The sequence below is a fragment of the Pyxicephalus adspersus genome, chromosome Z, assembly GCF_032062135.1.
Source record: "Pyxicephalus adspersus chromosome Z, UCB_Pads_2.0, whole genome shotgun sequence".
In the NCBI taxonomy this organism is placed as follows: domain Eukaryota; kingdom Metazoa; phylum Chordata; class Amphibia; order Anura; family Pyxicephalidae; genus Pyxicephalus; species Pyxicephalus adspersus.
Window position 1 is genome coordinate 72,199,144 of NC_092871.1, and position 24,918 is coordinate 72,224,061.

Below are 24,918 nucleotides of genomic sequence, written 5' to 3' on the forward strand. Positions count from 1 at the left end.
AAGTAAGGATGTACAAAATCTCGGGCTTAACCATCCTTGCAGTTTTTTTTTGCCCGAGCGAAGGTCGGGCTTAACTGCAAGGAGGTTAAAGGGGCTGTTTAACCCCCGCACATTAATGGATAAAAAATGGATGGAACACGTTGGATATTGCACATCTTAGGACAAAATTGGAGTAGACTGTAATGAAAAAGTAAAAAAATAAAGATGGAGAAAGAAAGTTTCTAGCCTAGTTTTGTACTAATTTTTTTTCTATGGCTAAGTTATTTTGCATCCTCTTTAGTTTTTCTATAACTAAGTTGTTTTTTTTTTGCAGTAAACTGTTTGTTTTTAAATGGACATTGTAGAAATGCTGTAGAAGCTGTAATCAGAATGATAATGTGCTATGATGGGGAGGTAGTCAAAAAAGATGGTAGAAAAAAGATTTAGTAGTTTATCCTCCTTATTTGTAGCATAAAGTAAAAGTGCTAACCACTATATAATCATTTATAATTGAGCAAAAATATAGAGAGAAACACAAAGGGTTTTTTTAGGCTGTTTATTAACAGAATTTTGTTAACAATGAACATTAACATTATTGATAAACATTGTGATGTAATAGTGCAATGGTAATATGAAAAAATAAAATTACAAAGAATAATATGGCAAAAGAAAAAGTGAAGTTTGTCTTTATAGGGGTTATGCCAAGCCCAAATATATATAGAGAACAAAAAAATAGACAAGCAGGTTTTTTGTATGCAAATATTTGAACTGTATTCAGTAATAACTTCTCATAGAATACATATATACAATATTACAAGGTAGAGATCTCTTAAGCAATGATCCATTAATCAACCAGTCAAGTTGACACTAGACATTGGTAACCTACTTTGTGCAAACACAGTGATACTGCATTACAAAACCGCAAATACTGATCGATATTCTATGAGAAGTTATCACTGAATACAGTTCAAGTAATAAAATAGTTCAATGCCTAATAAAAACACACTTGTCTATCCTGATGTTCTATATAAAGTTTATTAACAAAAAATTGATATTTACAAGTTCAATTCACCAATGTTACATTGATTTGCATTGATAATTATCCCTGTCCCACAGTTTAATTAGGGGTTCTTGGGATGCATAATTAAACAAGTTTAGCTGTATCTAGTTTGTTAGAGTCCTTGTTTACCCTTAAGGGAGTAGACTCCTTGAAAAACTTTAAACAGGGTTCGTAAGTCTCTTATGCCTGAAGCGCTTCGCCTAACTAGCTTCCTCAGGGGAGTTTGAGACAAGTAGCTAACATTATTAAAAATATAAAATATTGAATTGTTTATTTACTATATAAATAGTAGCATACAAAACTTGTTATAAAATAAGCATTTATATTAAACAGATTTAGAAGGATGTGTGTGGACATGGTAATAATAATGGAGGTTATGGTAATAATAATTGAGGTTGTTTTAGCAGGTCTTAAATGGTTGAGAAAGCAATTCAAACATAAGTTTTGAGTGTTGTTGAGAATCCTAATGGATAAATTCCAGGGTCAGAAATAGTTAATGCGTGGGTATTGAATATATATTGATGGGTGAGAAAAATAAATCAACTTGTTGTAATGTTTCAAGAGCACCTAATACAGAACTTTTTTGTAGGATTATGTGTTAAACCAGGTGATGAACCAAGAAAATTATTACCTTAAGGGAAGGTTGTGGATGAATAAAAGTAGTGCCTCCTGGCTGAGCTAGCATCCTGAGAACGAGTGATGTCACTGGGCCCTCTCCCTTGTCAGAATGGCAGTTCACTCCCTGTAGCAACATCCAGGTCCTGATGGTCAGGATGGCTGCAGGGGAGGGGACTGTGGACAATTGTCCACAGTCATTGGAGGGGCAACTCGGAAGACAGAGGTGTTCAGTGAAAGACGGCACCTCCTTCATGCTTCATGTAGAAACACCAGTGCTTTGCCCCTCATAAGTCACGGCTTGACAAAGTCAGATTGAGGGACACACTGTTTGGATTTGTTTAATTCTTTTGTGTAAGATGCATGTAAATAGAGGATGTATGATAAAACTTAATGCTAATTTGAATTAGTGTGTTAAGCTTAGGTACACACTGCATTATTGCAATAATTGTCCTTAGAAAACAAACAATCGTATTGTGCCCAATCTGTATATGGTGTAACGATACGATCATTCAAATATAATCCACAATAATGTTCATACAGTTGAACGATGCAGGAAGTGACATGTAAAGGAGAAAGTGTACTGCAGAACCATCCACGATCACTGAACGACCGAACACACAATAGATTGCGAACAATCATTGCCTAATCAGATCCGCTGGGGCGGTCATTCATTTCTAGTGACAATCTTCGTTCATTTGCGTCGTTGTGCACTTTTTTTGTTACCGATTATCGGGTTAGACAAAAGAAGAAGAAAAATTTTTACATTTGCTGTATAAATTCAACAAATCATATAGTATACACAAATAGGGATGTAACCCAGGTAAGCATTTAGAATGTTAAAAAATATACTATTTATACATAATGGGCCTGATTTTTTAAAGCACTCCAAGGCTGGAGGATACACTTTCAAGCTTGGTGATCCAGCAGATCTGGAACAGATTTCTTAACAGTTGTTTGCTACCTGTTCGCAAATGTTTTCCGTCCTGGACCAGATCCATTCCAGGTTTGCTGGATCAGCCAGGTTTTCTGATGAAAGTGTATCCTCTCCAGTCTTGGAGAGGATTAATAAATCAGGCCCTATGAGTGCTATGTAAAACATACATAAGTTACATATTATGGCTATAATGCAATTATGAATGTCATAACAGATAGTTATAGAAAGGAATAAAAAAGCTAAATTATTAAAGTATTGGTCTCTACAAGTAATGCAGACAACTATTATTCAATTCACATGTACAAATTTATTAGTTCAAGAGGAGGTCACTTGTAGGAATGATGGGTTAAAATAATCTGTAATTTAAAAGTAGGTAATATATCTATACAATTAGGTGTGGCACAAATATATATTTTTTTATTTACAGAAAGAATTTGTAGCTAAGCATGTCATTAAGCCCTGGAGGTGCTGTGGCTCTAAGGTCTGTTTTGTTTCCAGTTGCAGTAGTCTGGAGTCCAGATCACCTCCCCCGGTGTAATTTTGGTTGTGTTCTAAAGCAAAAAAGCTCTTCATGTTGGGGTGGTAGTTATGTTTTGTAGCTACATGGTACCCAACTGGTGTTTTGAATTTCTCATAGGTCTTAGAATGAATGCGTTCATAAGTACAAAACACTTTGGAAATAGCAATTGCTCACAGTATCCATGAATTAAAGAAGCTAGACCCATTCTCCCAAACGTTTTACCTAATTGTACCACAACAAGTGTTAATATTTGCCAACATGCAAATGATGTGGATCTTTCTACGTAGGCAAGATTAAACAAATTCTTTAAAAAATGTTTTTTGCTTAAATAAACCCTTTTTCTCTATCTTTTTGCTCAATTATCAATAAAGATGGTAATGAAAGGGGTAAATCCAAATTAATTGGGAAAGGTAAGTTGTCATTGTCATGATCTATGTGTTGGTGATAGGATGATATGAAATTGTAAGGAGAAAAGAAGGCTTAATATAGGTTAGGGAGGAAAGTTAAAATTTTTTGTTAGGCAGTGGTGATCTGAAGTTAAGAATAAATATATTTTTACTGTGAAACAGTGAAATTAGGGATTGTGGAGTGTTATAGGAGGTATTAAGTGTCTCCTGTTCTTCTCCCCTCATCTGGATACATTTTGACGGAGAACTTGTTTTGTTTGGTCTCCTCTGTCCATTTAACCTCACTGTAGTGTGCCTTCCTTGACTCCATGTCCTGGAACATACACCTTTTACAGAGCTAAATCAAAGGGGTCCACTTCTTTCTCTTGTTCTCATTCTCAAATATTGAAGAGGTGTATCTTCAGGAGTAAATAGGTTATTGACTCAACCAGCCAATCATGCACTTCTTCCTACTGGAGGTGATTTTAAAAATTAGACTGTTGATTAGCAGGGCACTCAGCTAGAAGATTTAGGGTGGTCAACAGTAGCCTTCAACCCATGCAGTCTTGCCATAAGCACTGCATCTGGATAGCACATACAGGGAAAATTGTCTATCTTAGATAACTCTGTGCCTCTGTACTGGTTATGTGACATGACATAACCAGTACATGAGTACATGATTTATGTGACTTATGGCCAGTGGAAGTTGGGAACAGACATCTTGCCTAATCTGCTGTCACATTTACTTCCTTCTACCTAATCTGCTGTCACATTTACTTCTACCTCCTTACTAATGCGCTGGCGCCTCTTTCCTGGACATGGAAGCAGTTATGACCCTGGGTGTGTCTTTCCAAGTTTTGTGAGCAGGACTTTTATTAGCCCTTTTAGTATTTAGCTGGCCCACACAGCTCTCAGTGTTTGTGCAATGTGTCTCCTAACTCAGCTGTCTCCAAATTGTGTGTTTTCCAGTCTGCTGTCCTCTTGCCTGTTGCTTTGTGTGTTTTTTGTGTTGCTGTTCCTGTGTTTCCAGTGTCTTCCTGTGTTTCCTGTGTTCCTCTGTGTCTCTGGTGACCCCATGTCACCTGTGCTTCGAGTCCTCCTGTCTCCTGTGCCTCTTGTGTTCCCCTGTGTGTTTGGTGACCCGTGTGTTTATTTCAGGTACATGACCTCTGGCTGTGTTCTGACCTCGCTTGTTTGCTGCTTGCCTCAACCCAGGCCTTCTTTGACTATTCTACTGATCATTTATTCAGTACTGTACATTCTTCTGCCCACCCTGGTGTGCCCAAGGACTGCAACCTGGCAGCAGTCTGCAGCGCAATATGCTCACCTCTAGAGGCTCTGAAGAAAACCATGCTGCTTCTGTGCCTTTACCCTTCTCAGGGATCACACCACCATTGAGAAGTCATAGCACCCCCTATCGTTCCATCTATCCAAGCATCACATCTGCTGCCTGGGCACCACCCTGATCAGAGGTTTGCATGAAGTTATGAGGGTAGTGGGGAGGGGAGAGTGGTGATGGCTATGTATCTCATGGGTGGCGGAGTAGTTGATTAGAAGATTGTACAAAATGGAGGTCTGAGGGGTTCCCTCGAAAAATGTTTCACGGATTAAATCTGCTTCTTCAGGAACAGAGACAGGGATATCTATAATTAAAATACATAATTTCACTATAAGTCACAATGTTCATACAAATTTTAAACAATCAGACTTTCAGAATTTTCTCCTTCAGATGTGGATGTACCTGAGGTTTGTAGCACCTCTGGCGCCACCCATAGGGTGAGAGCAGACGAGGACAGCAGCTTTTTAGAATGTATCTCAGTTGGTATTGATATTTGTGTAGATACATAAATATGACCGAAATTCAATCAGAGCATTCCTATATTGCTAACAACATGAAGGGAATCAATCAGCAGCAATCAAATACATTTAGAGTGAGTGCCCCTTAACCACCACACCCATGATTAATAATAAAATTAACACAATTTAGCTTCAATAGTGCAATCACATCTTAGTTAATTGTATATACTTTTTATTTATATTACCTTCCCTATTATTGAGCTTATGTTTATGGATCACCTCAACTAAACATTATAAAAACAGCATTTTTTCTAATCATATGGAAGGCATGACTCTGAATTATAGTTCCCTGTAACACCTAGGGAACCAATTGATATTTAATTCAGTCTTTCCTGGATAAACATCATACCTAAGGTAATCACATAAATATTTTTCTACCTATGGTGTTTCTGGTCTCTCTCAGTTCATTTATAATCAATCATTATTAATATATGCTCCTCTTTCTCCTGTTTATATTAATCCAGGTCTCTTCAGTTCATATTTTCATAAGACCTTAGAAACTTGCATAGGCACAACTGTAATTAATGTAAGCTCTTTCACACACCTCTATTGTATTATATCTAAGAATCCATTTCTTATGATTATTAAATTCCCTCTTTCATTAACCTCCTGGGCGTTACACTGATGTCTAGATTTCTGTACCAAAAGCGGTACACTGTTTTTCATGAAATTTTTTTTTAAATTGTAGACCTGTAACTTACAGAAATATGTCGGAACAAGGGTCTAGTAGATATCATGAATTAAAAAAAAAAGTTTGAAACACACAATCATGTAAAAAAAAAATGTACTTTTAATAAAATCCTATCCTATTTTTTTTGCATAGAAATTTTTGTTTATATTGTGGGCTTGTAATTCTTAGGATTAACCCCCGGGTATGATAATTATATTTTATTACATTATAATCATAAATTATAATATAATACATAAATATAAATAATAATTTAAAAAAATAATGAAATAATAGACACCAATGTAATCTAAAAATAAAATATAAAATTAAAAATGTACTTTTATTTTTATTTCATGTTGTGTGGTGTTTTTGTACTGTAAAAACCATTTAAAAGCAGATTACATTGTGATTTGCTTTTAAATTTCCCTCCCTGACACACCCCCATACATCACCAATCACATCACTGGAAGATGACTCATCCTCCGAGTGATGTGAGTGGGGATTTCCCTGCCCTGCTCACACAGACACAGACAGAGACGCTGCTGCTGCTCGCATCTCCAGAGAGATGCACAGCACAATGTAGGATTTCTGCATGGTGCTTCACATCTCACTGCAGATGCCAGCAGCAATAGCAAATCTTTTATTGCTGCTGGAGGAGCTGCGGGGACCGGGTAAGTATTTGCTTTCAGTTGTAATCCGATTGTCATATAATGTATGACAATCGGATTGCAATATAACGTTTGTTTACATTTTTAACCACCTGGTGAGAAAAGTTCGGGTTTAACACTTTTTGCAAGTGTTTTTACCCCGAACATGGTCGGGTTTAACGGCCAGGTGGTTAATATTCCACCTTGCAGGGCAGCAACCAAAACAAAAGGACTATACCTGTTTTTATGAGATTTCAAACCTCCAAAACCTAAATCTGCACAGTAAGTTTTTTTTACCAGTGTATGATACCTTGATATATGATAAACCTTGAAACCATTTTCTTAAAAATTTTCAAAACTATTGTGTAAAAATCATTAGATGGTGATGTATCTGTTGTTTCTTCATTGATATATGTATTTATTCATACTGTACCATCATGCTCTTTGAAAAATATTATGATCATATTTTTATATACTAATTAGCTATGATATTCACGTGATGAGAAAGATTAAAAAGATCTAAATAATTATATGATACATATCATTTCATTTCAGTCTAATATTGCCCTTCTCCATATCTCCTGAGGAAACCCTTGGTGGTGAAATGCGTTGGTATAAAGAGATATAGGAGTATAGAATTAGGTACTACTTTGAATACCAATTTACTTAGGTGCAGTAAAATATTTTAAATGTTCTGATTGTATAATTGAAACAATTCCATCTATTTTGAATTACACTTATATTAGCCTGGGCACTATCAAGGTTTACCTGCTATGTTACATAGAAGTCCCTTTTGTTTATCCTCACTTTAATTTAGATTAGAAGTCGTCATGGCTAACTGAACTTTAAAAATAAAATAACACTTTTAAGGATACTGAATTGCAGAATATGAATGCAGGTGCTCTATGAACTATAATACATTTTAAGAAAAATTTTATTAGAGATACAATGGGAAAGTAGATAAAACTAGGTATTATAAAAAAAAAGAACATGATATATTAGAAACTGCTTAAGAGGGAGTAGGACCAGATGAAGGATGAAAAGCCTATAGGCTTGTGAGGAGGCCAGAAAGGTGATATGAGGATGAAGGGGCTGAGTGGAAGAAAAGGGCCTAAAGATACATACTATTGAGGGGGCGGAAAATAGAGCACCAAGAGAAAAGTCAAAGAAAAGGAAGTGGCAAGAGTGAACCACAGAGGGAAGAGGAAAGGGAAAAGGTAGAATAGGGGGATCTAGATCAGAGAACTATATACAAAGAGGGATGTTCTATGTAAAACACTTAGATGTAGAGCTGGGATCGATCAAAGGAAGAATTTTCTCAACACATGGAGACCAAATAACCTCAGATTTGTTCATGGAATTGGAAAATAAAGCTGTGCGTTTTTTATGGGTGAATGTGCAAGAGACCTGTCTCTTGGGTAGCTAAGGCAAGGAAAAGAACAGGCACCAGCTATAGATTGTTTAGCCCCCAAGAGGATGTGTTGCATATTTCAAAAATGCATAGTGGTGAGAAAAGGCAGTTGTACACATAAGCAATCCTGTAGAAGGATCTCTCAAAATGGGCATCCTTAAAAAAAGCTATAAGTAGTAAATCTTTTTCCAAAAAGAGGGGGTCACTGGGACAATATTAATTCTTAAAGTTCATTTGTTTCTGAACTATGGACATTAAACTATTTATTTGTGCTTAATGAGTATTAAAAAAAACATTACACACCGCTCTGTAACTCTTTAGCTGATTTTAATTTAAGAAGGTAGTCATTTTCAAAGATCACAACAATAAATCCAGAACTTTGTTTCACTCTTCAGTTGTCTACACTTCAGTTCAGAAACATCTGCTGGTTAGATGAGAGAGTTAAGACGCTGCCAAAAAAAATTCTCTTTAAAAACTCTATGCCAAGGTTGCAAATTGTATTTCTGCAATGCTTGTAGATAGGGGCGAATTAACACTTCTTTTAAAATGTTTTACTGCTTGTAAAAAATAGAGCAATATATGCTTGTGATTTGGACACAAGTATACTTTAAATTATAACTCCAGGCAGAATTAGGTTACCAATTCATGCATTCATTCATTCTTGTTCAATAAATCATGAATATATATTCACATAACTCTAACTACAACCATTGCAATTGCCTTAAATTTTCAAGCACTTTTACATTCACACTGTAAAGCAAAACTTAAAGACTGAAGGCCAGCATTGGGTGCTCTAATCCATGGACTTGGCCTGACAGGGAATGTGTCTAGTTATTAAGACTAAGTGGAAAGTTTGTGCCCCTGTGTTTCAGATAGATATAGGATGGCTTGCCTGTATTTGCTAGTCAGCTTTTAAAACCATGCCTTCATCTAGCGTCGTCTAGCCTATGTTACTCTTCGTCAGAGTAACAAAGGTTAGTAGTATAAAGGTGGAAGGGGTGGAAAGGGCTGGAGTGGCACCGTGATCAGAGACATCACAATATGTACGTTCATGAACAGGAAATTTACCATTAAATTTTGGTGATGTGTTTGAAAAAAAACATTTAACTTACTGTTGTTAATTTCACTCTAATAACGACCAAACCACCAATAGAGCAGACAGCAGACCAAACTGGTCTTTTACAGTTTTGTTCAGAATAATAGCAGTTTGTTTGAAAAAAGTTAATAAATCTGAAAGGTGAATTTATTTATTTCCATACTTGCATAAGAAAATGCATTGAGAACACTGCATGTTTTATTCCAAATCATAACATGAAGACAAATGTATGGTTTTCCTTTACAAAAAGTAAAGAAAGAGGAATATTAGGTTTTTTAAAATATTAGCAATGTGAAGGTAAAATAGTGAGGTCGTTCATTCTGTGTAGCAGGTGTTAATTATGGCCCTTATTTAAGGAAGGAAGCAAATGTTGTTATACGTGCTGGTTATATTGCATTTCTCCAGAGTCCAGACCAAGAATATTTCCATATTAAAAATCTTATCACGTAACAAAAGAAAATTAACCGTAGGGTCTGCAATCTACATCGCATGAGAAGGGGTATTTTTATGAAGTATTATTGATACTCTTATCTTTTTTTTTCCTGAAGGCAGCATAAAAAAACTGGGGATGATTTTTATGTAAATATTTTGGTCGAGAAGTTATAGAGAACTTAGTTTCCTGTAAACATACAATACCGCTATTTTGTGATGCATAATAGTTAGAGCCTTTCTTATTGGGAGACATAAAGTCCTGAAAATTATGTGAGGGAATATTAACATAAGTCATAGCCATCAAGTGTACATAAGGAATACTGCTCTATATAAAACCCATGATGTACACACCCGACATATAATAAAAAAGAAAAAGAAAAAAATGGAAAAAAAGAAAAAAAATTAACTTTCTCCATGGGAAAGCTGCCTAAGCAGAAAACAGTTTTGTCAAAAATCAAATCATTAGGGGGGGGATTAGGGTTGCCAACCACATCCAAATGTGAGTTGCTTTATTTAAATTGTCCCGATGTATGCATCTCTGATATCTATGATCCTTGTATATATACATATGTGCAAACAACACCTATGAAATAACACATAATCATTCCTGTTAAATAATGAGAAAAAGGAAAATCAAGTCCAGTCTGCTTCACAGACTATCATCTTGTATCAGAGAGTTGTGTTAAATGATTATGTTGATTGGGACTGGTGTGTTTAACACTTGTTTTCTGATCCCACAGTGGTTCTTACCAAGGAGGGTCCTGGGATCCCTTCTGAGATTTTGGTGAAGTTAAATTTCAGGATGGCATAATATTCAAATGGGCAAAAATATCTTGCGCTTTCTCTGATGTAGAAAAGGAATGGGTTTTTCTATCATGACTGAAATATAACCGAAATGGGAATCCCCTACAGAATTTGAGGTCTTTTTCCTTAAGTATATTAACGTAGGATTGCAAAGCTCTTCATTTTTTAATGGCTTGCGGCGCTAATTCAACAAAAACTTGATAATTTTAAGACTGAAAAGAGAGGTCGGTTCTTTTCCCTTTGACCTGAGTCACTCCTTTGATGTTGTAGTAAGCAGGCTTTACAAATATATCCCTTAAAGGGGCCATCTTACCTTTTCAGGCCCACTGCCCTATGAATTATATCAAACTCTAAACTGCCCACAGGGACATCAGGTAAGAGTTCCATCATCAGGACAGTTACAAAAGAGGACACGTTGTCACGGTCCCTTCCATGACTGAAGTTAGAAGATCTGTGAGACAAGCTGCACATGAGGTTATATGACGGTCTCTTTGTTTTTACTTGTTTCTGTGTTTGTTGTTTGTAATGACCACACCCCTTTTATCAGCTGCAGCTGATGGTCATTACTGCTCCTCCATTTAGTCTGGCCTCACACTTCATGCTATGCGGTTGATATTCACTTTTGGGATGTGAAGAGCTGGTGTGTTGTCTTCTCCAGAGTTCCTGCTTATCTATTTGCTATTAAGATAAGTTAAACTACTTTTGGTGTTTTGTTGTTCTTTGATTGTTACTAGTCCTCAGGGAGACACCGGTTCTTTCATCAGGGAAGGAACCAGTAGTCTCAAGCCCAGTCACTACTCCTAGGGCTATGCAGGGCTACTAGGGCCTAGGTTCCAGTGTATGAGTATTCCCACCATCAGGGGATATTCATACTGTCAGGAGTTAGGGCTAGGTTAGGGTGTCTGTAAGGGGTGACCATTCCCTTTTCCCTAGCCATTGGAGGCCTAGTCCCTTGTATTTACCTTTCTGTTTCCCTCCCCTCCTTGTTATCTGTGACACACATCCTCAATGTGTTAGGGGGATTGGGGATACCCCTAATCCTAAAGTTGCCCCAACGGCTGCAATATTCTAAATCTTTGAGTCTGAGTAAGACTCAGAAAGAAAACAAATACATAAGGTATAAATTCACATAATTTAAAATTATCGATTATACAAGAGTAAAAGATGTATCCCACTGCTAATGGGTAGGGTATGTATAAGTATATAAGGTATTGATGTAGCAAGTATTTATGAGAAGCGTGATAACAGTTTACATAAAGATGGTATGGTACCCACTGAGATTTCCTCTTATAAATGATGAAGAGATGTAATAGAGAAAAGGGTGCACTAAAAGCGACACCAATTTGATCTTAAAATGAAAGAAGGAGGGATTTGGGTTATTGTTGTATTCACATATATATTGCTGGTCTGATTGTCATGGATGTTTGGGGTTCTGCTTTAAAAATTTTGGACGGCTGCCACTGATCCGCCAACGACACTGTTACACATCAGCCAAAAATAAAAGATCAAATCTTACTGCACTTCCATTTCCAATCTGATGCCTTAACTTCCTACCTGACGCTTTAAGCAAGACGGAAACATTTACTAAATTCAGAGTTTCGAATATATCAGGCTTAAACCACTACATAATACTTAATATTTATCCCAGCGTAGACTGAACTACTTCTTGCTGGGCACATCAAAACTAACATACCCAAAACACCTGATATTATAGACCTGGGTATTTGTACATTTTTTTAATGGGCCGGTTAAAATACTCTAACAACCTAAAACAATGAACCTTTTGTCACAATACCTGTCGGTTCCCACAGCAGTCTCTGCTAAACCATCCTGCTGCATCCGGTGCCTGTGTACCCTGCGGAGCTACCAAACGCAGCACTCACTCTTTGTCTCTGGCTGACAGAACATGCAGCACTTCCTGTTCTGCTCACACTGACACAGCACAGGGAGGAGGAGCTCCTTAAAAGGGCAGAGGCTATTTAGTCTCAGCAGTAATGGAGGCTGATGCTGTAACTTTGCACTAGCTACCTTGATACTCTGCTCCTGATTTCTTTGTGATTTCTGACCTGACCTGTGCCTGGAACCTGACTTTGCCTGTCTGCCGCCTGCCCTCACCTGTGCTTAGAACCTGACTGCATCTGCCTGCCACCTGTCTCTACACCGAGGCCGCTTCAGCCTTCCTCCTCAGGTGGGGTGACTCCTGGTGACCCCCTGCAGCAAAGAGACTCCTGGCTACTGGCCCATCACTCTTTGCGGGGTGCCCTGTTGAAGACCTGGTGTCACTTAGACACAGTGCTATGGGTGATTCCGTGCTACCTGCCTTAAGAGATTCTGACATCTTATAACATCCAAACTCCTATTCAAGTTTTGGTTTTACCTCTTCTTCACAATTTTGAGTACTAGCTGTTGTTCATTTCATATTCTACTCTAAAGGTATCAGCAATCTCACAAAGAGACTCAATCCTGTGAGGAAGCCCCAATAGAGTGAAACACATCAGGATTTCTACAGAACATTGTCTATATGAGATGACAAAGATGATACAATTTTGACCTGTTTTTCACCTTGTGTTCTTAATATTGTCACTACCACTAGCATAGGTCTTCTGTTGACACATTTACGCCTACTTAAAGCCTGTCTTTATCCAAACCCCCCCCTTCCCTCTTTTTTTATATATGTATACTATATGTTTATGTGCAGCTATACTATGTGTTTTACCAAGTCCCCTGGGGAAGCCTAAGTAGGCAAAACGCCTCGGGACACAAGATTTCTATCTACCTATATATATAAAATCCAACAGGAATCTATTGTCTAGTGCAAGGCCTTGCTGTGCACCCCCCTCAAAGTTGACTTTGGTGGGAAGAACCAGCATCTTTGTAAATATTGTAACTGTATGCATAAGAAAGACAACCTTTCTTTTTGAAACTGTTTCTCTTAATACATTTCATCGCATTTGAAACATCCTGGCTTTCTTTTCATTCTTTATTTCAACCTACTAGAAACCGAAATAGTTTTACTTTTAAAATTACTGACATTCTGTTCAATGAAACTTTAAACAAGCTAAAAATATGCAGTGACAGGAAGGAATTCTTTACAACTAACTACAACTATAACTACATATTATCACTTCTGTGACAAATTTGCTGGCCTGGTACCTGTAGTATCAATCCTAGCCGCAATGGATATGGAATCCTTAAATTTCAGCATCACAGATGATGATGATGGTATTGTAGCCTGTCTTTTTTATTTATCCCTTCCTTTGGGTCTACTACTTTTCAGTGGATGGGAGTGGTAATGAGATGACTAAAATGGGGGTACTTATCTAAATGCTGCAAAAAAAAAAAAACGAGTGTCTTAGCCCCTTACATCTTATGTCCTTGTCAATTATCCCAAAATCATTCCTAAGTGCTTCCTTATCCTATACCTATTTACAATTATCATGAATATTAAAAAAAAACGGCATACCTAAATGAGTTTAATTTTTTTGCCTCCCTAGTATATAGCTAGATAAAAAAATTGTGTCTGGACTTCTTATTTAAAAGTTAATCATGGCTATTAGTATATTACTTCTCTGTAACTCCTGGGGTTTAAAATTATATAAAACCTTAAAAGGAGATTCATGCCATCATGAAAGTTTTCATTCTAAATAAATTAGGTTAGTCTAAAAAGGGTATTTACTTGAACTTCAAACTTTCTGCAGAAGATTAGGGAAGAAGGCAGACAGATAGTTGGTTTTACAGTAGGATTCAGAGAAGATTTCCTAAATATCTGTGTTATGAGATCAAGCTTAAACACCGGTGAATAGGGGAACAATAAAGAGATATGTCAGGGCAGATATGAAGAAATGGGGTGAGAGTTTTCATTTTAACCACGTCATTTACACCACAATTTTATGCCATAGTCGGGTACATTAAAAGTAATTGTCTGGAAATCTTTTCTTCTGCCCAATAAGAAACAGAATAGCACAGGTCGATTGTAAACTGTAAGTTTTCCATTTGCTAATGTAAATAAAGCTTTGTCATACATTCCACTTTTTTTTACAACTTGCACTAAGGGTCTTTTCATTTACCATCTTTTTGGCTGCAGTTTTTCCAAAGTTTTCACTTTATTTTATTTTATTTCTTCTTTCAATTTATTTTATTTCTTCTTCATTAAAATGTTTAGGTATTCGGAGACACAGACCATGTGCGAATGATTTCAGAGGGATCAGATTGTCGCTGCAAATGCATTTTGAGACCCTTGAGCAAAGAGGCTTGTACCCGTATTAAGGATGGCAATATGCAAGTGGAAGATTTTTATACAGTGGAGACTGTAAGTTCAGGATCAGACTGCAAGTGTTCTTGTACTGCACCACCTTCATCTCTCAACCCTTGTGAAAATGAATGGAAAATGGAGAAAATGAAGAAACAGGCCCCTGAATTATTCAAGGTATATCATAAAGATCAAACTTTGGTGTTGATAAAGTTAGGTACACCTTAATTTTTTATTTTTTTTGTGGGTATATGCATATAAGGGAGACTTGGTGGATTCAACTCCAGCAGGCATCTAAGGGGATAGGATTTAACTCCTTGAGAACAATAAGCCAGTTATACCATCTGTTTGGTATCTTGTTTTGTTTTTTCTTGGGCTCCTTCCATGTTCCATGGAGAGGGAATACCAGTGGATCAAATATTTGTCCCAATCTGTGGGTAAGGAAGAAGGGGTCAAATTAATTTTTCCAAGCATAAATGCTTGCATTCAGGGAGAAAACATTTGTGAATAAAGGAAAGACATGAGTAAGGAGCAATTCAGCGAATGGTAGTAGTAGCAAATAGTCTTGAGAAAGGTGGGCCATGACTGTAGCTGTCATTATGCAAACAATGTTAATTCATGTAGTGAAGTTAGAAAAGGTAATTTACTGTCTGGGGACCTGGAAATTCTGGGTTGAGCCTTGTGTTTTCAGTGTGAAAAAATGTGCTGATGGATAGTGGAGGAGAAAGAGGGATATCAAAAAGGGATCATAGGCCTAGGTCTACAAGTGAGATTTGTTTAGAATAACATTGGCCCAGTTTGTAAGTTGATGCTTAGTACCATCTTTAAAAACCTCTGTTGTTTGGTTTGAGCCCAGAAAGTTGGGTCTATAGTAACCCACAATTTTTGAAAGGCATTATGATGCCAAACAAAATGTCCAATCAACACTGAAGCTTTGTAGTAAATAGTCATGTCAGAGAGTCATCATCCCCCTTTCTGGTTAGGTTTCTGATTCCCAAAATATATCTTCAAATGCATTTTTGTCCAGCTTTAGGTAATGAGGTTGGGACATAGATTGTCACAGTTCGGAAAATTTAAAGGAAACAAGGGAATATATTAATTTTCAAGGTTAATATTACATGAAATTCGGGTAGTGTGTTTCAAGCATATTTGTGATGTCCATGGTATTTTGTTTATATATGGGTTGTGTAGTTCAGTGTAAAAAGTTGATAGAAGGATGTGAATGCATAAATATTTAAGAGCATTAGTCAAATATGATAGATAAAGTTAGTTTAAAATTGAAAGAGTTGAGCAGAAGTAAGGAAAATCTTCAAGAGTTCTGATTTTGAGTAATTCATTTAAAAGTACTATGGAGGTATAATCTTTATATTTATTATTATTATTATTATTATTACTTAACAGGATTTATATAGCATCAACATATTTAGCTGCACTGTACATTAAATAGAGGTTGCAAATGACAGACTGATACAGACAGTGACACAGGAAGAGGAGAGAACCCTGTCCTGAAGAGCTTACAATCTAGGAGGTGGGGGAGGTATCGCATAATAGGAGGGGAGATATGGAGTGGTGGGAAGTAGTGATAGTTTTAAGAGACAGAAGAAGACGGGTAGGCAAGTTTAAAAAGATGGGTTTTGAGTGATCTTTTAAATGAGCAAAAAGTAGGGGCAAGCCAAATAGGACGAGGGAGACCATTTCAGAGAGTCGAGGTCATTGAAAGAGCAAAGAGACTTTTTTTATACCAGGTCGGAAAGGTAAATGGTACAGGAAATTTGGAGGGATTTGAAGGCACAGCACAGGAGCTTGGATATGAAGGTGAAATTGAAGCCAATGAAGAGAACTACATAAAGAGGCAACAGAAGATGGTTGTGGGAAGAATGGATAAGTCTGTCTGCAGCAATTATTTATAGATTGAAGAGGAGAGAGTCGGGTTAGTGCAGGGTTCGGCAACCCTTACTATCAAAAGAGCCATTTTGCCTCCTCTTCCACTAAAGAAAAATAGTCTGGAGCCACAAAACATAACACAGCTTATAAACTTTTAAAAGTTTTAGTTTTTTTTTTATTGTACCTGTTACAACAACATAATACAACAAACAGAAGTGCAGTGTGCATGTGTAGGCCTACTTTAAAATAAATGAAACACTGAACTATGCCCCTAGTATCATGTTTTATTTTAAAAATTTCTGTAGTATTTATTGTATTTCACTGGATTTAATATACTCATGTTTAAAGTAATCAGTAATCTTTTCTGTATATACTTCTATTTTTTAAAGTTCAGCAACCATAATTACACACAATTATGTATATCAAATATTACATTGTGGGATTGAATCTTAAGAAACTTACATTTGAACAGGGTAGATTTTTTTGATGGACAGAGTTTGTTATGATGATGGCTTGATGATGAAATTTTAGAGGGTGCTAGCCACAGGTGTCCCTCAACTGCACCTTTAATTTTGTTCACCTGTATCCCGGCCTTCATGAGAAATTGGGGTTCAGGTTCTAGAAGCCTCCAGCAATCTGTAACAGGGTAGATTTTTTTGATGGGCAGAGTTCTTTATGTTCTGACGATGGCCTAACAATGAAATTTTAGGGGGTGTTAGTAACAGGTGTCTCCCACTTGCACCTACATTTTTGATTTTGTACATCTCCTCGTTCCATAGAAAACAGGGTTCAAAGTAGGGAATGGGACAGGTAGTATAGTATGACATTTCTAGTTTTGTGACAGGTAGGTAAAAATTTGGGGTTTGCACCTCCTTGCTATGTAAGTGACCCCAGGGGTCCATAATTTGTATGTTTATTTTGGGCTTCTAGACACACTTATTTTACAAACAACAACCCTGATGTTCAATTTTAACTATTTTTTTTAAATATTACCCCCATATTTTGAAAGATGTTTAAGGTGAAGAGATGGAATTTAGGGTACTGCTAGCTATGAGGGTTCTCTGTGCACCCTGAAAATCTCAAGTCTTTTGACATATTGTTTAGGAGATACAGAAAAAAAAAAGAAAAGGATCTTGGCGTTCTAGTAGATCATAGACCTAATAAAAGCATGCAATTATCTGTATCTGTTATCTGTACTACCAGAAATGTTTCATAATAAATAAACACATACAGAGATGAGTGTTAAACCAGACATTACCACATATATGTCATTGCTAGTTCTGCTGCGGTTATCAATACACTCTAACCAGTCCACATCACACAATCCACAAATGGTATTTATAATAATTAATCTGGTATTCACCACATACTTATTGAACTGGCAAGTCACACAAAGCCATTATCTGTCTAATAATCATTGGTTAGACATTGTCAAATAGGATCAGAATGCAGTGGAAGTGGATAAGTAATGATAAGTATCCAAGGTGTGGGTACTCTGTGCTGTAGCTCATGGAAGGAGGTACCAAAACATAGAGTCTGAAGCCACTCCAAAAGGAGTAGTGAAAATTGAACAGCTTTTAGGTTATATGCCCTTAGACACACTTAAACAGGCAGCTGTAAAGCGAACCTCTAGAAAAATATATAACCTTGAAGACAGGAACAAGCTAAAGGTCAGGTTAAGCAGTAAGTAAACATAGGCAGTAACAGACAGAAGTTGGTAACCAGAGAAGCAGCAGAAATGTATGTGGGAACATTGGGGCCTGAAGTATTGCAGAAACACAATACATTCTTAGATAGTATGTGTATATAGAGGGTAATATTTATTTTTAAATTTATTTATAAAACATCTTTTAAAGGGAATTTTTACCTTTTCTAAATGTCTTGCACCTTTAAATATATTTATTTAGCCAATTCCAGGTTTCCCTTGCAATGACTGTTTTTTTTTGTACACTGTATCTGTAAGCATTGTGGAGAAATTATATTTGTATTTCACATTTTGACTGACCTTTTAGATTTGGCCATAAAAATGTAGTTTGAGATTTTTACAAACTGTGTTTGCTGTATGGATTTTCTTACAAACAGCAGGGAGAATGTGAAGACATTCTAAACTAATATAAGGCCACTTCTGTGTTACTGCTGCAAAACAACTTGAGAACGTGCTGTAAAATACTACAGTCAACTTCTATCATATTTTCTTTTTTTTTTAAAGCATGGAACAAACTAATTGTTAACAGCTTCCAGGCACTGTCTCTGGGGACTAAGGCAGTTATTGTGAGTGTATATTTTTACCAGCTAATATTATCCCAATCGTGGGAAGTCATAGGAACATGTCTGCTTTGGGATGGTCTAGTTTATCCCATACAATTGAGGATTTTCTATTTTTTATTCCCTGAGGCTTTTCTAATTTTGTCTGTCAGAACACAGAGTCAATATTCTGAACACTGTCTTCTCTAACTTCCAGTTCATTTCTCATAGAAAATGAGAGTCTAAAACAATCCCATGGAGTTTTTCCCATTAGTTGTTTCTATATTCTAATATTCTAATACATTGATATATATTAATATATATATATATATATATATATATATATATATATATATATATATTTTTTTTTTTGCCATAATAACAAAGATATATTTAATTTCTAGATGTTTCTCATGTAGTCCTATTTCCTTATGAATAAAAATTTATAGAATAGAACTCAAAAGTGTTTATCTTTCTTTGGAAAAAGGCTGTTGTCACTTTAATGTGACTAAAAATGTGCTAGTCAAGGTAGGTCTGAGTTAAAACATAACGTAGTTTAGTGGGACACTAGAGAACACTAGTACATGCACTACAAAAGCCCAAAGTAATTGGTAGATGACAACAAAACTGGGTTCTTTAGATTTAAAATGTATGGCAATAAAATGGGTTCTAAATAGGCTCCAGAATGTAATATAAATTTAACAGCACTTACCCTCCTTTGCCATATAAGATAAATACACTTGTAAATGCACATTATTCAGATTATTATTATTATTTTTAATAATAATAAACAGGATTTATATAGCACCAAAATATTACACAGTGCAGTACAATAAATAGGGGTTGCAAATGACAAACAAATACAGACAGTGACACTGGAGGAGGAGAGAACCCTGCCCCGAAGAGCTTACAGTCTAGTAGGTGGGGGAATAAACACACAATAGGAGGGGAGATATGTAGTGGTGGGAAGTGGATGAGCTTATGAGTGAGGAAGTCAGTTGAAGGTCATTGGAGGAGTGGAGAGAGTGGCTGGGGGAGTATTTTTTACCAGGTCAAAAATGTTGATGGGACAAGAACTGTGTAGGGATTTGAAGGCAAAGCACAGGAGCTTGAATTTGATTTAAGGTGAAATGGAAGCCAGTGTAGGGAACTGCAAAGAGATGCAGCGGAAGAGGAGCGGTGGGAAGGATGGATGAGTTTGGCTGCAGCATTTATAACTATAGAGCAGAGAGTCAGGTTAGTGGAATACCAAGGAGGAGGAGGTCACAGTAATCCAGATAAGATATGATAAGAGCATGTACAAGGAGTTTTGTGATCTCTGGGGACAGGTAGGGGCAGATTTTGAAGATGTTGCGTAGATGAAAGTGACAGGACCTGGAAATGTTCTGAATATGGGGGGTAAATAAGAGCGCAGAGTCAAAGTTGATGCCCGAATAACAGTGTTGTTAACAGTTAAAAATATGTCAGGGGGAGATTTGGAATTTGAGGGGGGGGGGGATGATGATGGGTTCTGTTTTATCCAGGTTGAGTATTCGGAATCAGTCAGACATCCATGATGATATGGCTGACAGGCAGCTTGAGACCTTATCCAGGACTGAGGGAGTCTTGGATACAAGTCAGGGGTGGACAGATAGATTTGAGTGTCATCAGCATACAGGTGGTACTGTAAGCCAAAGGAGGATATGTACAGAGAAAAGAGAACCGGTCCAAGGAGTGACCGTTGGGGAACACCAACAGGGAGGAGAGTGGGAGAGGAGGAATTACTATGGAAAGAAACTTGAAAGGAGTGGTCAGACAGATAGGAACACAACCCAAGAGAGAGCAGTGTCACTGATACCAATGGAGCACATGATTTGTATTAGAAGGGGGTGAGCAACCATGTCAAAAGCAGGGGAAAGATTAAGCAGAAAAGAAGGGGGGAAAAGTTGCCTTGTGACTTATCTCTGACGGGGTCATTGGCCACTTTAGTGAGGGCTGTTTCAGTGGAATGGGCAGCTCGAAAACAAGACTGGAGAGGGTCAAGGAGAGAGTTGGTGCTCGGGTAATTGGTGAGTCTTTTGTAGACAAGGTGTTCAAGAAGTTTGGAAACAAATGGGAGGAGGGAGATAAGATGATAGTTGGAGGGTAGGGAGAAGTTCAGTGAGGGTTTTTTCAGGATAGGGAGAATTATGGCATGTTTGAAAGCGGAGGGGTATATACCAGTAAAAAGGGAGAGGTTGAATAGTTCAGTTAGGGCAGGGGCCAGGGTGGAGGAATGGGCACAGTAGATCAGAGGTAATTGGGTCAAGCAGACAGGTAGTAGATGGAGATGATGAGAGAAGAGGCTTTGTCCACAGTAACAGGGCTGGAGGAGGCCAGTGATGATTTACAAGTAGATAGGGTGGGTATGGTTGGAGTGGCTCAGTGAGCAGAGGCTGTGACGAACGCCCACTCAGCCCGCTCCCCTGCGCATAGACTTTCCAGCATGCACAGCAATAGTCCACGCACCAGCAGGCTGAAGAGGGGATGTCATGGGGCAAGGTTAACAACGCCGTTACTCCTTGCCAAACACACATTCACAGGTAGACTGCCACCATGTGCTTAGACGGAAGCATGAACCGTTACCTTTGACAACCGCAGTTATGCTTCTGCTTCTTTAGTGTCACCTGCTGCCACTCCAGACAGGGATGTCTCAGCAATCCCAATGTTTATAATAGCGTTTTTGGTTAGCAAGTTACACTATTTCTACTTAGAGCATTCAGAGATTCAGCTTACACTTTTTATAGTGTTTAATAAGAAAAGACATACAAAAACAGTGCATAAACAACTTATAGAAAAATAAAGACTAATCTAAGAACAATACCAGAATAATAGCAGAACTATAGCAACAGCATAAAATAAAAGGGAAAACGGTGAAATAATACTTAGGTAGAGTTGGTTTGCCTTGGTCAAGGTTGCTGTGTAAAGTCCAATGTATTAGCCAGGGTCAACAGGCTCCCTGCAGTGCTCAATGTTTCAGTGCTGTTGTCTTTAGCAACAAGATGATGTCAGTGAGAGCTGTCCCTGCTAGAATTACATGGCTTTTTCTAGGCCAACAACAGAGGTGGGACTAATACAACAATCCAATGACAGCCGAGTGGGGGCTGTCTGAAGGGCTGTGTCCACATGGAGTATGATGCTCTGTGAACAGTTCCCAAAATGCCCTTGTTCTAGCCATTAATAATAATTACACAAGTACAGGTTTTATGACCTGCCAAACCCCCAGATTATTATTCACCACAACATAAGGATTTCACAGAGACCAAACTAGGCATGTCTGGGACTTATGTTTCACCAGGACAGGCTAACTATGGGTTCCAGGCTTTCCTGAGGCCTAGGAGACTAGTCCTTGGTCTCAAAATCACCATAACAATCCAACTACAAATCAGTCAACTACTACTTTATACAGAATGGTATATTGGAAATATTAAGATTGTTAATAAATGGGTTTCAGAATACATCTCGGAGTTCAATCAAAGACCACTCTGCTAGCCTTATATGAGTTTTTAACCATGGACACACAAAACTCCAACTTTTACAATTGGTGTCATAAACTAGAGGATGCTGGTTGTCAGATCAAGAACTATCTGATAAGGGGAAATTTATGACCCTGGTCTGTAAGCTGCGTACACACTTCCAATTTTTATCATTGGAAATGAACGACGAACAAACGACGAACGATCGATTGGGCAAAAATAGTTCGTAAAAAAAGTAACCAACGACGCCGACGAACGAGGATAGTCGTTGGAAATGAACGACCGGACCGGCGGATCGAATTGGATGACGATCGTTGACCATCTATCGTGTGTACGGTTGTTCATTGATCGTCCATGGTCTGAGCATGCGCGGTGAACGAACGTTCGATTTTATCTCTAAAGTAGGTGGCAATGTCTTGGGCAGAGAAGGATGTTGTGGGGGAAGCAGGTGTGGGGTTTAGGAGGGAGTCAATTGTTGGGCAGAGTTTGCGTGCGTTGGATGCTTGAGAGGAAATGACAGCCGAGAAATAATTTTGCATGGTGACAGTGAGTTCAGTGTTAAAGCTTTGTAGCTTGGCTTTGTAGTCCATGAAGTCAGCGCTGAGACCAGATTTTCTCCACTTGCGCTCAGCTGCATGAACAGTCTTTTGTAGCTGTTTAATTAGCTGTGTAATTGTTGTGCCAGGGTCGCGGGTTGGCAAGGTGGGAGTAGCGGAAGGTGGCAGGAGCAACTTTATCCAGAGCCAAGAAAAGAGAGTGGTTTAACTGGGTGACAGCTTCATCTGGGGAGGTGATTTTGGAGAAAGTGGGGGTTAGGGCCACAAGGCAGTTTGAGAATAGGTTGTGGTTAGGCTTACGGACATCTCTCTGCCATTAACAATGTCTGGGATGTGGCAAGGGGGGGCAGGAGTTAGATAGGTTGAATGTGATAAGGTTGTGATCAGAAAGGGGAAATGGTGAGTTGTCAAGGAGTGTGAGGTTGCAGAGTTTTGAAAATACCAGGTCTAAAGTGTGTCCAGCATTGTGTGTGGGGCCATTTATGTTCTGTGTGAGTCCAAATGAGGAGGTAATGGAGAGCAGTTTGCCATAGGAAGGATGGTTGGGCTAATCCACTGCAACATTAAAGTCACAGAGGATAAGGGTGGGCAGGTCATGAGAATGAATGAGTGGGAGCCAAGAGGCAAAATTATCCAAAAATTGTGATACTGGGCCGGTTAATTTGGGCCTGTTAATGGAGGTTAATTTATTTCTTTTGAAGCCATTACCTATTTGCCTTGATGGTATTTTTTCTTATTACCACACAAAATAGCAGGACTCCTCCTGCTGCTGCTGCAAGAGAGCTTGAAACTATAAAACTTATATCCTATCACCAGAAATCTTAGTAATACAAATATACATGGGGTTGAAGAAACAAAATTTGATTTACTAGATCATGAAGTGAGTTTTCCTTGGCTAGCTTAAAGTATTGACATTCAGACAAATAAGTGAATGTAATATTCATTTATACTTAGCACAGGGATGAATTTATCTACAAAGTATTAACTGGCTAATGTTTGGACTCAACAAAGGCATCTTTTAAATCAAAGCGCGGTAAATATCACAAGCTTGTAATCTTGGGAGCTAGGAAAATGTGAGAAGATCTTTTTTTCTATTGCCAGAGAAGTGACAATGCTGGAACTTATGATTTACAGAAATGAAAGGAGCAGACTGTTACTACTCAATGTGCTACTATAGTTAAAAAGTAGGACGGCTATCAAACACAGCTATGTGATGAATAAAAATATCTTTCAGTTATTTGCAACCATTGTATGCACTAAAATTACCAATGTACACTTGCCCCATTTGTGGGGACTTATTGCTCCAACTGCAGTAGAAGGAGTCTTTCTCTGTACTCAACCAGAGGTTTAATATACCAGCCAAGCATCTATCATTTAGACATGGCATCTATAGACATTTAGACATAAAACACCTAAAAAATAAAACTAGCAAAGTGTGCATTATTATTATTATTATTATTATTTTTAATATTACTATTATTATTAATAGAAAACAGGATTTATATAGCGTCCACGTATTACACAGCGCTGTACATTAAATAGGGGTTTGCAAATGACAGAGAAATTCAGACAAGGACACAGGAGGAGGAGAGGGAGGATCCTGCCCTGAAGAACTTACAACCTGGGAGGTTGGGGAAATATCACAGGAGGGGAGATATGCAGGGGTGGGAAGTGGTGAGAGTTTTAATAGACAGAAGAAGACAGGTGGGCAAGTTTGAAAAAAATGGGTTTTGAGTGCTCTTTTAAATGAGCAGTAAGTAGCAGCAAGCCAAAGAGGATGAGGAAGACCATTCCAAAGAGTCGGGGCAGCTCTAGAAAAATCTTGGAGCCTTGTATGTGATGAGGAAGTCAGTAGTAGGTCATTGGAGGAATGAAGAGAACAGTTAGGGTATGTTATTGGTAAAGCAAAGAGAGCGTCAAGGTTTAGGTAGGGGCAGGTTTTGGAGATGTTGCACAAAAAGTGACAGAACCTGGAAATGTTCTGAATATGAGAGGGTAAATTAGAGAGCAGAATGGAAGGTGACACTAAGGCATTGTGCCTGAGGGAAGGGATGAATAACAGTGTTGATAGTAGTT

The 24,918-nt window shown here is 37.8% G+C and overlaps 1 protein-coding gene across 2 annotated transcripts in view; it reads left to right on the forward strand.

Annotated features, from left to right (window-relative positions):
* The window catches only part of OLFML2A (olfactomedin like 2A), a 156,260-nt gene that overhangs the window by 37,309 nt on the left and 94,033 nt on the right, over nucleotides 1-24,918 (forward strand). For both annotated transcript variants that reach the window (XM_072429917.1, XM_072429916.1), the window contains one exon: nucleotides 14,577-14,840. In XM_072429917.1, the coding sequence (XP_072286018.1) occupies nucleotides 14,577-14,840 (264 nt within the window). The remainder of the gene's footprint in view (nucleotides 1-14,576; nucleotides 14,841-24,918) is intronic.